At 40.4% G+C, this 13,478-nt stretch overlaps 1 protein-coding gene across 1 annotated transcript in view; it reads right to left on the bottom strand.

Moving 5' to 3' along the window:
* LOC102760425 (IQ domain-containing protein H-like) overlaps positions 1 to 13,478 on the bottom strand; it is a 38,592-nt gene that overhangs the window by 7,562 nt on the left and 17,552 nt on the right. The window contains exon 4 of the mRNA XM_015560454.1: positions 6,175 to 6,289. Coding sequence (XP_015415940.1) covers positions 6,175 to 6,289 — 115 coding nt within the window. The remainder of the gene's footprint in view (positions 1 to 6,174; positions 6,290 to 13,478) is intronic.

Below are 13,478 nucleotides of genomic sequence, written 5' to 3' on the forward strand. Positions count from 1 at the left end.
AGCACTTTCCACAGTCTGGAGAATGTCTGCGGAATGTGAGCTCCTATAGCACTGAGATTTGCATCTCCAGCACATAGTAGCATTAAAATGTAAATATTTGGGAAAATGAAATAGCACACCAGTGATGAAAGACATTTTTTAGTTTTACTATGCTTGTGTTAATTCTTACAACATACCACAATGATGCACTCATCAGCTTTATAGGAGCACTGTGCGAAAGGGGGCATTCTGTCCAATTTTGATGGCACATGGGCCCATTACTAACTCCATGAACTCCCTTTGCTACAACTCATGAGTTGGTGGCCAGGGAATGATGGCTCTCCTGCATGTCCAGGAAGTTAGCATCTCCTAGTACAGTGATGGCGAACCTATGACACGCATGTCAGAGGTGACACGCGAACTCATTTTTTTGGTTGATTTTTCTTTGTTAAATGGCATTTAAATATATAAAATAAATATCAAAAATATAAATCTTTGTTTTACTATGGTTGCAAATATCAAAAAATTTCTATATGTGACACGGCACCAGAGTTAAGTTAGGGTTTTTCAAAATGCTGACACGCCGAGCTCAAAAAGTTCGCCATCACTGTCCTAGTAGATCAGCAGGAGAGGCATGAGAAATTTGGGATGCCACCTTTGAAATATTACTGAAGCATGAAATCCCACCTAACAAAATTCAGGTAATCTTTGCAATTGTAGCAAGTCGTTTATGTTCATGGCAAAGGCACTATGGGTCAATAATATGCAGCTAATTGAATCTTATCATAGAACCAATGTTATTAGAAGATATTATCGTAAGGCTTATTTTTGATGCCCATTTTTTATAGAAACAACCCCAAATACCACACTTAATCATCTGTTCCATTAGCCATAACTTATGTACACTGTAAAGTATAAACCTCTTTAAAGTATATATGTAAACCAATTGAATGGGAACCAATTACAGTAAAACAGTATTACATATGATAGAGTATCACAATGTATTTTCCATAATTCTAATGTAGCTTCATAATTGCCACCTTGGTGTGGCCCCAGAAAGAAAAGGGTCACCTTTATCAGGTGCATTGCACTGAGGAGTTTTGTTGGGCAAGTTTAGAGGGACAGATCTGAGGATAATTCTGGGGATAGTTAGAGTCATTTGTGGACAAAATCAGGAATCTATTTCACTTTTCTTCAATTGTAAATTTCTTTGTGGCAAACACAGGAAAACAGCTCGAGTTTTGTATTTTTTTTTCCAGTGGTGAGGAAAAGCCAGGACTCTGGGGCCAGAGAGACCTGAATTTGAATCCCAGTACTCCTATTCCTTAGCTTTAAATTACTATCATCCACAGACCTCAGTTTCCTCATCTTTAAAGTGAGGATTCCAATAATTCCTTCCCTCAAAATGTTGTTGAGGGTGTGATATGGTCTCCCTGCTTCTTCCCTTGCCTGTTACATCATCATATTCTCACCACGACACCCAGAATGACCCTTTAAAATTGCAAATCAGACCATGTCGGCCCTCTGGTCCTCCAACGGCTTCCCATCTCACTCAAGGAAATACCCATACTAGTCCTCACGGTGGTCCATAAGATCTGGCCCCCTTCTGTTCCTGCTTCTCTCCCCCTTGCCCATCCCTCTTCAGCTTCCCTGCTGTTCACACTCCTAATCCAGGGCCTTTGCATCTTCTGTTTCCTCTGCCCGGAATGCTCTTCCTCCAAATGGCCAATGGCTTGCCCCTCATGTCTATCAAATTTCTGTTCAAGGATCCGCGTACAAGCGAGATCATTCCAGCACCCTTCCCGCCCCCTCCCAGCTTTTCTTTCACAAACCAACGTACTATATATTTACTTTTCAAGTCATTTTTTGGTTTTCCTAATGCCTACCCCACACCACCTAGAATGTCAGCTGCATGAGAGCAGAGGAGTTTGGCTGATGCCTAAAATTGTGCCTGCCACATATTAGGCACCTAATAGAGCTTAACCAGTATCCGTCAACAAATAATAAGAATAATTATCACTTATAGAGCACCATGTGTGGGGCACTGTGATAAGCATTTACATATGTGAATTTATTTATCCTTATGCAACCCTATGAGGTCGATAAGTACTATTATTATGCTTATTTTATGGGCAAGAAATTAAGGCACAGGGGGGTTAGGTGACTTGCTAAGGTATAGGATGTGAATCTATACTTTTAACCATTATGTTTTCATTTACTGCAATCCTATTCCAGGACGGACACTATTTAGGCACTGGGTATTGCAGTGAACAAAACACAGTCTCTCTGCTTTAGATTAATAGAGACTTAAGAAATAAAATAATCAAATGCAAGGAAAATCTTAGCAGTTCTGGGTTTGCATAAAAAGAGCAGTAGAAGCCATTTGGGAGATAATTGAGGAAATCTGAATATGACCTAGGGATTTCTTATATATTTTAGATGTGATAATGGTATTGTGGGTAAGCAGGAGTATGCTCATTTTTAGAGATGCATGTTAAAGCATTAGGGGTGAAATTGTCATTAGGTCCATATTTTAAAACACTTCAATAAAAAATAGGTTAACAACTGTTAAATCTAGGTGAAGGAGAAATGGTTATTAATACACTATTCTTGGTTTGTTGGAATATTTTCATAATAAAAAGGGTTTTTTTTTAAGCCATAAAAAAGCGGGGGGTAGGGGGTGGAGGGGGGACACGGATATGGAGCTTACATTCTAATGAGAAGACAGAGCTCACAGTGGCCAGCTCATTGCAGGCCTTCCCTTCTCCCCACTCCATTCTGTAAAATCCAACTCCTGCTCATCAGCAAACTTATCCACCCTGATGCTGAGTGACATGAACTCACAGGGAAAACCTCTGAAGCAACCCTTACTGCCCCGGCTTTTGCCTTCTTTGCTCTCTCACCATGTGGATTGTGAGAATAAACAAATCATCTTTTCTGTCAAAGAACAGTTTAGACAGCCGTCATTTGGGGCTGCATGACTTGGCAGCTGCCATGTTGGCCACATCACTGCAGCTTCTTGGGGGCCGCCGTCTTGAAACAGCAAAGGCCAGCCCCTCCCTTTGAATTAGCCAATCGGGAAAGACCATGAGCCTGAGCTCCAATCAAGAGCGAGGGACAAGTCACACAAGTCAGGGATTATAAAGCCAAGCAGCCCGCCTGCTAGGTATGTATGCGGCTTCCAGACCATGTGTGCGCACCCTTCTACATAGAAGTAAAGATGTTTGCCTGCTGCCTGGCTCCCGAGTCTGGTTTGTGTTCTACCAGGGCCTCTGAACTTGGGGGCTCGCCTTATTTCTAACAGGATCATGTCAGATAAACCTCAAAACTTTCGTTTTGATCAGATTTTGAAAATCACTTTCTCAATTAGATCCCAATTCACAAAATTAAAGATTCTTCCATCTAAGACACAGGTGTTGCACATGGCTGCATCATATTCAATCACACAGTTTTTGTGTGTTTCATTGATAAAGCACCCATTTTAGGAATTAATATAGAGAATAACTCAAGCAGTGAGATGGCTTTATTTCCCTGCTCCACAAATATATCAAGTATATCATGTTTCCAAGCTGGTCCTCTGATCTAAACAGTTTAGAAATTTCTATTTTCAAATTGCCTTCAGACTTAACTTGCCAGACACAACAAGGAAAGCAAATACTTTCTTGGCCTCTAAGCCTTTCTCCTTCTCTCCCTCCTTCTTCTTTATCTTTTGTTTTTATTTCAAACCCTTTCCTTGACTGTTAGGAGTACATGTGCCCAAGGTGCCCACAGAGGGTTTAGGCTGGTGTTGATAGGGAGCTAAATTACACAAGCCATCAGAATACGGCTTTTTCAAGTATAAAAGAAAATTAATAAACAATTCTTAATTATGATGCTTTATTACAATGGAGCAATTCCTAATTGTTTTTCCTTTAAGTGTGTTGGTGTAAAATGGAATTCCAAAAACTGCTATCAACTTTGGAGAACCAGAGCTTAAAGAAGCAACTGGGGTTTACCTAGTTTGAAAGGTTGGCTGCGGGTAATTAAAGGTAATAATATCCCAGTCGGATTTCACAACTGCTTAATACTTCAAGCTTTTGAGTTGGTGCAGTAGGCCTGCTGGAGCAGCTGGCAAAACAGCACTGTTTGTCATCGACTTTGCAATGCAAGATCAGGGCTATGCTTCGTGTGGGCGGTTATGCATTTTTAAGCAGATGTCATTGATATTAGAGATAAAACAGCAGTAGGGATCCAGGCGCTAGAGGTAAAATCGGGATGGGAAACCAGTCTTTGCCCCTTTCTAAATGGAGCTCACCCATGCTCACAGCATTTCAAAGGACCTGGGGTTATACTCAGCACATTAGGTTCCTTATCTTTATCAGGATTCAGAACTCTTTCAGGAAAGTAAATTTCTGGCCATGGTATTTTTTTTTTCTTCTGGAAGAATCAAGCGATTATACATTCAACAACAGTCCTAATTTCAGATATTTTACTTTACTATCTTTGTAAACCAGAGATCTCAAATCTTCCATTTGTGGACCAACTGTGGTCCTCCTGAGATTCTTGGCAAAAAAAAAATAAAAATAAAAATGCAAATTTAACTGAAGCAGATACTTAATAGTAAAGAAGTTTAAGCTCCATTTATCACAGCATTCTCTTTTCATCAAAGCCTTTATTCTTACCTGGTATTTTCTTATCAATGTGCTGTCTTCCCCCCCGCCCCCCTTCCCAACTAGAGCAAGCTCTGTGAAAGTAAGGATCTAGCCCAAGCTCTTCATCCCCGTGTGGCTCTAACAGTCCTTGGCACAGTGTACATACACCACAGGGAGTGGCTGGACAAACCCAGTACAATGACAAAGGTGGGAGTAGGCTGCTTTGGGAGTGTAGCCTGGTCTAGTATTTTATGGGGATGACTACACCCTTAGACCCTACTGGGGTGGTTTCATTTATTTATTTATTCAACAAACATTTATCAAGAGTCCCCTAAAATTATAGAGCAATGAACAAACTGACATGGATCCTGCTCTCCTTATAATCTAGTGGAAAGACAGACATTTTAAAAAACCATACAACTTAATATCTAATTACAAATTGTGGTGTGATGAAAGAAAAATACAGGTTAATATAAACAATTATAAAAAGGATACCATGTGTTGACTGTACAATTTTGTGTATATACTAAAAATGACTGAATTAAATACTTTTTAAAAGGGTGAATTTTATAGTATATAAATTATCTATCTATCTATATATATAAAAGCCTAAGTGACAGGTTGATCAGCCGACCAGCTGGTAGGTATGATGCACAATGACCACCAGGGGGCAGATGCTCAATGCACAGGCATAGAAACATGGAGCAGACTGATGAATCTCATGGGAAGGGAGGAGGGCAGGAAGAAATTAACCAAAGATCTTATATGCACACTAGAGACCCGGTGCATGGATTTGTGCACCAGTGGGTCCCTTGGCCTGGCCTGCAGGGATTGGGCTGAAACCGGCTCTCTGACATCCCCCGAGGGGTCCCAGATTGCAAGAGGGTGCAATTTCTTTAACATTCTGAACCTTGGTTTCTTCATCAATAAAATGAAGGTAATGATAACAACACCTCATCCTAGGTCCATTCTGAAGGTTAAACGAGTTAGTATTCCCAAAGCACTGACAACAGTACCTGGTACTGAAGGGAAGGGAGCTATTATTACCTTTGGTGAGTCAGGGAGGGAACAGGAGAAAATTTAAAAGACCACCCCCTAGGAAGCAAAGTCAGACACCTCTTAAGCTTTATTCTTGCCACCTGGAAACTTTCTTTCTAGGACTCTGTTTAACAATTTGAAGGCATTCTGTTCTGATTTATTTTGCTTTCTGAAGAAAGCACTTGTCAGAGAAACTGACCATACCATGAATATATCTGAAAAAACAATGACATGTTTTCTCATTTAGACACAAATCAAATTTCCCAACTTTACTCTTCACTTTTTTTCTAACCGCCTTATTGAGATATAATTCGTATACTTTAAAATCTCCTTTTTAAAGAGTACAACTGGACAGTGTTTAGTACAGACACAGAGTTGTGCAGCTGTCACCACTATCGAATTCCAGAACATTTTTTATCATCCTCAAAGAAACTTGGTACTCATTAGAGTCACTCCCCTTTACCCTTCCTCCCAGCCTCTAGCAAACCACTAATTACTCTGTTTCTATAGATTTCTCGATTCCTACCTTTGTTCTTGGAAAGGCATGTGGAAATACACACTGTCGTTGGGGCGGCCAAAGTTTACCCTCAGATTCCAAAGGGAAAATAAATAATTTCTGATCAATTACAGTTGGAATCAACCTAAAGAAAAATAATAATTTCAAATCAAATTTGCTATCTTAAAAGCTTCACAAATTATAATTTTAAAACAATGCATCATAGATTTGAGAACAGAATATCAATTAGATTTACAGGAAATATTCTATTGGTAATTATAATAAATTAGACCAATTTTTAGCATTTTTATCAGCATAAAACTGAAGTTGTTTATTAAGCATATGAACTTCCAAGTCTGATAAAGACCATTATAGCATGAATATAAATCTCTATGTCTGGCTGAGTTTATATGATGCACAAATGACATAATTACTGAACTATAAAGCATTTCTTGGTAAAGAAAAACACAATATGCTGTACTTTGTTTAATAACATCAAATCACAGGGTAGCCAATGTTAAATATATCTAAAATGCTGGTCCCCAAAGCAGTTCATACTTATATTCTTTAAACCTCTATTATGTAATTACAAAGATTTAAAAATCAAATAGTTACATATTCTTCTTATTAAGCAGTGGGCAGTTCCATGAAAGACCAATGTAAAACAAAATAGCTTTGTAAGAATGAGTATATGTATGTCTTAACGTTTTTAATTTAAAAGCAGTTCTTTAAAATGGTCAACATAATTAAGATCAATAAATCTCAATCTCTTGATTCTACTATGATATCCACTTGTGCCAAATTATCATTAGAAAGTAATTTATGGCCCTAACCGGTTTGGCTCAGTGGATAGAGCGTCAGCCTACGGACTCAAGGGTCCCAGGTTCGATTCTGGTCAAGGGCATATACCTTGGTTGTGGGCACATCCCCAGTAGGGAGTGTGCAGGAGGCAGCTGATAGATGTTTCTCTCTCATTGATCTTTCTAACTCTCTATCCCTCTCCCTTCCTCTCTGTAAAAAATCAATAAAATATATTTTAAAAAAAGAAAGTAATTTATGGACTTCTGGTTTCACCCCAACAGGTATAGAGCTTAGATGTTAAGACTCCCAACTGTACAACAAGAAGAAAAGGTGAACAAATCAAAAAAACAACTCATCTTGGGTCCATCAGAGAATTTAGATCATAGAGAGAACTGCTGCTGCCCAGCACACTAGAGAGAGCTGGAGAAAGACCAGGAGTGGAAGCCTGCTGCTGAAGCTGGTACTGGCAAGAGCACTTTAACTCCAACTGACAGATCCCTGGAGGCTCTATGAATTAGCTTGAAAAGTTAAAAACTCCAAGGGGCCAGGTCTTAGGGAGGGCCCTACCTTCATGACTTTTACCTCCAGGAGCCCCACTTGGTCTCATGGTAAACAACAGAGAAAAATCCCCTCCTGCTACCAGCAGAGAGAAGGGAAAATAAACCATTTCCAAATACTCCCAGAGAATTCTGTTCTTTGTTCTGCTCTCTGTAATAAGGGCAAGCTCTCAAGGAAAACTATTTTACCGAAGCCTTATCTGACCTGAGGAAGGGCAGTTAGCTAACTCCAACCTCCTCAGTCTTCCTGTCTCAAATAAGGAGTAAAATGCTGAGAAAAACTTGTGAGGGTAACAATCCAGGGACGTAGATCTACTAACAGACTGCGACCAATTCACAGAATTATCAAACGCTTCCCTCCAGCACACACTGTATCTATGGAGGACGATGCAAGGCGCAGACTCCATTTAGGAAGGAGTTTCTAGGGAAACCCAAAGACAACAGGGAAGACCAACGGATAGTGAAGGACATGGAAGCCTCAGACACCTACAGCTACAGCAGACAGTGAACACATGAAGGCCTATTTATCTCTTTTCCTATTACCTCATACATCAACAAAAAAATGACAAGGCAAGAAAAAATGTTTGGCTCTTGCTGGTGTGGCTTGGTTGGTTGGAGTGTCATCATGTACACTAGAAGGCAGTGGGTTTGATTCCTGGTCAGGACACATGTCTGAGTTGTGGGTTCATTCCCCCCTTGGGGTGCATGTGGAAGTGATCAATTCCTCTCTCTCTCTCTCTCTCTCTCTCTCTCTCTCTCTCTCTCTCTCTCCTTTTCTCTCTTTCCTCCCTCTCTCTGAAATCAACTTTTTTAAAAAAAATCTGAAGAGACAAAGCAAGCATCAGACCCAAATATAACATAGGTTTTGGAATTTAAAATAACCAAGATTAAGATGCTAAGAGCTCTAATAGGAAAAGTGGACAACTTGCAAGAACAGATGGGTAATGTAAGCAGAGAGATAAAAACTCTAAGAGCCAAAAGGAAATGCTAGAAATAAAAAACACTCTAAGAAATAAAGATTGCCTTTGATAGGATTATCAAGGATACAACCAAAGAATGAATCAGTGAGCTTGAAGAAATGTCAATATAAATTCCAAAACTGATATGCAAGGAGAAAAAGGACTGAACAAACAGAACAGAATATCCAGGAACTGTGGGAAAATTAGATCTAACTTACCTATAGAAGAACAAGGATGAGAATTACATTGAACTTCTCTTAATAAACCATGCCAGCAAGAAGAGACTAGAAGGATGGGAAGAAAAAACCCACTAACCTGGAATTCTGTCTCCAGTGAAATTATCCTTCAAAAATGAAGGGGAAATAATGATGCTCTCAGATGAACAAAAACTGAGACCTGTCTTGCAAGAAATGTTAAAAGAAATCATTTAGAGAAAGGAAAATGATACAGGTCAGTTATGGGATATATGAAGCAAAAAGAAAACCCAGGGACCTCACCACCATGTTCTTCCTTGTGTCCCAAGGTTCCTAACTGGTGTACCTCCTCTCCATCCTTCAAAGTCTTCTTAACTTTGTTATATATATAATGCCCAGGGATTTTAGCTGAACTTACAAGAAGGAATAGGGTATGTCTACATCATCTTCCTAGAAATGAAACTTGATATATATATATATATATATATATATATATACACACACACTATACTTTTTGAAATAATCCTACGTTTCTATGAAAATTGAGGCTTTTGGGGTTTTTTTGCAGCCCACATAAACTTAATTTGCCCTTATTTGTCCCGTGTTAGCCTCTGAGTTTCACATGCTTGGGCTAGTAGACTCTTGTCTGGCCCAGTGTGGCCCGCGGAACCACCGGCAGCAGCAGCATCCCCTGGGAATTCTGGAGAAACCGGTGCACAAAATTTGTGCACTTGGGGGGGCGTGTCCCCCGGCCTGGCCTATGCCCCATCACAGTGCGGGAGCCCCATGATCCATCACCCCAAAGAGGTAGGCCGCACCCACCCATCCAGGGCTCCTTGATGAATTGCCCAAAAGAGGTAGGCCAGAGCCGGGGGAGGCCTGTGGGCCCCTGGGCCAGGCCATGGTGAAGGCCTGTGAACCTCCGCACACCTGTGGATCCCCACGCGCCTGCGTACCCCCAGGCCAGTGCAGGGGGGCAGGGACATGAGCCTCACATCCCAGGGCCCATTGCGGGGGGTGGGGACGCAAGCCTCATGTCTCCAGGCCAGTGCAGGGAGCGGGGACGCAGCCTACTTATCCGTCATTACATGATAGTGTCTCGACCAATTTGCATATTATCCTATTATTAGATATATATATATATATGACAGTATTACATATGTCTCCCATTTCCCCCCTTTCCTCCCCTCTGCCCAGACCCTTCCCACTCTTAGTATATTTCCTATAAAGCCTTTTCCTTCCATGAATTATGTTTTTATAAGTGAATTTGCATTGAGATATAATGTTGTATCCTGCTTTCCCTTCCCTCAACATATACTGTGAGAGTTTTTCTAGGTCATTAAAACTTATTGGACAATATTTACTTTAGTAGATATATAATACACATATATATTATAGATTTAATCATTATTTTACTGTTAACATTTAAGGTATTTTCAAAATTTATTGTTATTAGATATAACACTAAAATAAATAAACTTATACAGAGATTCCTGTATGGCTCCTTATTTCCTAGGATAAATTCCTAAAAGTATAACTACTAAATTAAAATAATAATTTAAAAAATTTCACATATTTTGAAAAAATTGCCTTTAAGAACTTTATGCCTCCACCAGTAATAGAAAAGTATGGCCATCCTGCTGCCCGCTCATGAGCACTAAGTATTAGGGTAGTTAAGTGATCTGTTTTGCCAGTTGTAAAGAAAAAGTAGTAGTAATATATTGTTTAATGTGCATTTTCCTGGTTTAATATTTTTCACGTATATACTGGCTGTTTGCATTTCTCGGTTGATGTCCTTTTGTCTATGTCAAGTATTTTTTGTTGTCAAGAGCTCTTTGTATTTAAGACTATTATTAATTTTTATATCATATCGGCTGCAAATGTTTTTCCAGTTGTTATTTTTAATTTTATGATGCTTTTTAAAATTTTATTTTTTTGTTTTAAAAAAAAAAAAATCAAACCCACCGAAAAACTGAAAGAACAGCGAGCCACCCAAATACTCTTCACCTAGATTGTGACGTGGTAATATCTTGTTACCCATTCCTCATCTCGCTCTATGACTAGGATGTAGATTCTCTCCGAGTGGGACTTGTGGACTGCCTTGTAATGACCCAGAAGAGATGGGCTCCAAGGTGTGTGAATAACTGAGCAAAAATGTATCTTCTAACCTACTCCCACCATTTAACAGAAACCCCTTCTTTACCTCTCAAAGTTTCTCACTATTATTTATCTGCTTTGTACTTGTTCCCCTCCACCCCCACTCACACACTAGCACAACAGAATGTAAAATGAAGATGTCTGTGCAGTTCTGGTAGTGTTGGTACAGATGGTAGTCACCCTCCTGGTGTCAATAAGCAAAGCGTGGTCGTTAAGAACAGTGTGAGCAGGCATCACAAGCCATAAAATCTGTGAAAGCTGGTAATGATAAGAGGAAGAACCACACTTTAACACAGAAGAATCATTGACAGAGTGCAGATAACAGTGTAACCTATTTGGAAAACAACGTGAAAGCATTTCGAGCTCTTTGGAGAAAATATGCCACTTTTGATAATGTTCTCATCATTGCTTTCTGAATGACTGCTAGGAAAATCTTGCATTTGCTGGCATCCATTATTATCACTTTGTGTACCTACTGGTTTTTGTTTCTACTAGACAAAACCACCAAATTTTCCCTGGAGCAAGACTTTCTAAAAAGGAAAACCGTCTTTTGTGAAAATTAGGTTTCCTGTCTTCCAGGCAGCTCTGGTGTAGGAGAAGATAGTTATTATAGACATTTGATAGAACTTGAATCTGAGACTCACCATTGACCACCTGTGTGACCTGGGGCTCATGGGAGCCCCAGTTTTACATCTTTGAAAGGAGAGGGTAAATATCTACATCATAGACTTTTAAAAAGTCCTTTGCAAAACTGTCAAATGTCATAAAAATATTGATGGTGATGAAATGCATGATGATGATGATAATGAGGATGATAATTATTTTATGTCTGTTGTAAATCATTGTTAAAAATATGCCCAGGGAGAGAAGTCATTTGGAGTGGACTCTCCAGATTCCCTGGGTTTCCACAGACAGAATGAAGCCCCAAGTATCTGGACAATGTTGATTCTCATTTACTCATAGGAACTGTGTGTTCTGTTGTCAAAGGAGCAACAGAGATCTACCATCTTCATTATATGCCATTCCTCTCAGGAGGAGCTGCTGCCCTGAACTTTTGGCCTCTGATACTCCCAGTTTGAGCAGATACTGACAGTCCTACCAGCCTGACTGCCAAGTCCCACTCCTGGCTCACTCCCCGTGCACGAGGCTTACTCCAACCCTTCATAGCATCAGGGTAGCAGAATTTCCAGGACCAGGCTCTTCACCAGACAGAGGCAAGCCATCTCTGTGGCCAAAAGAATATTGATTCTAGGGAGTCATGCTTGTCCCAGGCACACATTGTCTACGTTAGGAATAATGAGTGTGTTTGTTGAAATGCAGACTCCAGGGCTCCATCTGGGAGCCAGTGAAAGAGGACTGCAAACCACAGTTGAAGAACCACATGAGTGTGGATCGCTCCTGCAGTACATTCATGAGCCATATTATTTCATTTTAACTAAACTAAGCCTTATAAAAGACGAATGTTTTTAAAAGATTCTTACAAAAAACACTGTATTTTTTAGTGATAACGATAACAAGCATCAGTGAAAAACAAGAAAATGGCAATACTGACACTTTTATTCCTAACATGAGCTTTTCCACAGCTACACTGGAAAGTAAAAATGATAACCCTATTGAACTTATGAAAAGTCAGTGCCACCAAACCTTAAAAAAATTTTTTGAAAGAGTAACTGAAATATGGACTTACATCTAACCAGCAGCAGTGCTGAATCTCACCGAAGTGTAGAGCAAATTTTGGGATATTAGCTACAGTCAGTATAAAGTCATCATGATTACCAAGGTTAAACAACCAGGACATTATAATTAGTCACCTTTTTTAGCAAGAGAAAGAAATATTGTTCTGATAATAAAGTAACTGGACTGTCTGTCATTGGGAAAGGAACATGAGGGCAGCTTACTCTTAGAGGTGCTCCCAGCGAGCATTGTTCCTGCATGGGTGCGCAGGACACAGAGAACCAGAGACTTCTCAAGTTCAGGGCAGCCATTACTGTTTGCTCTGCTGGGGTGATTCCCAGAGACCCCGCCCCACCCAATGTACAACCCCACCCAAGCTGTGCACATCAGCTTTTGCATATGAATGGCCTGTCCTTTTGCCTAAAACAAAAGGCAGCTGGGTCAGAGAGCCCCAGAGGTTCCAAAAGAAGGCCCACTACCTGGCAGCAGCAGCGGCCTTGCTTCACAACTGGGCCTCGTCTGGGCACTTCCAAACCCAATACAAAGAGGAGGAATCTGCAGATGTCTCTGTACCTCCTGCAGGGTGGCCCCAGACATTGGCTGATCTTGTACCTCCTTGGAGATCCAAGAGCCAGTGTACCCAGTAGTCAGGTGAGACCATAATGAATTACAACTCTTCACATCCATAAGAGACACACTCAAGGGGCAGACTCAGTGAGCACCAAAGTCCCACTGAAGCAAGTCCTGCCCCATAAGGATATCTCCTGAACAACAGATCTTCCAGTGTAGACACAGCTGGTCATCACAGCCAATTGGCCTGGAGGTCAAATCCTCCCAGCGATACCAACAGCAATCAAGGGTTAACTATAACAAGACTGTGCAAACAGCCCACAAAGGGGTGCACCAAGAGTGTCGACCTCAGGTGATTGGGGAGGCTGAGCCACGGGGCCCTATAGGACACCAACCACACAAGGCCACTCTATCAACACACG

Source organism: Myotis davidii, unplaced genomic scaffold (assembly GCF_000327345.1).
Source record: "Myotis davidii unplaced genomic scaffold, ASM32734v1 scaffold673, whole genome shotgun sequence".
NCBI lineage: Eukaryota > Metazoa > Chordata > Mammalia > Chiroptera > Vespertilionidae > Myotis > Myotis davidii.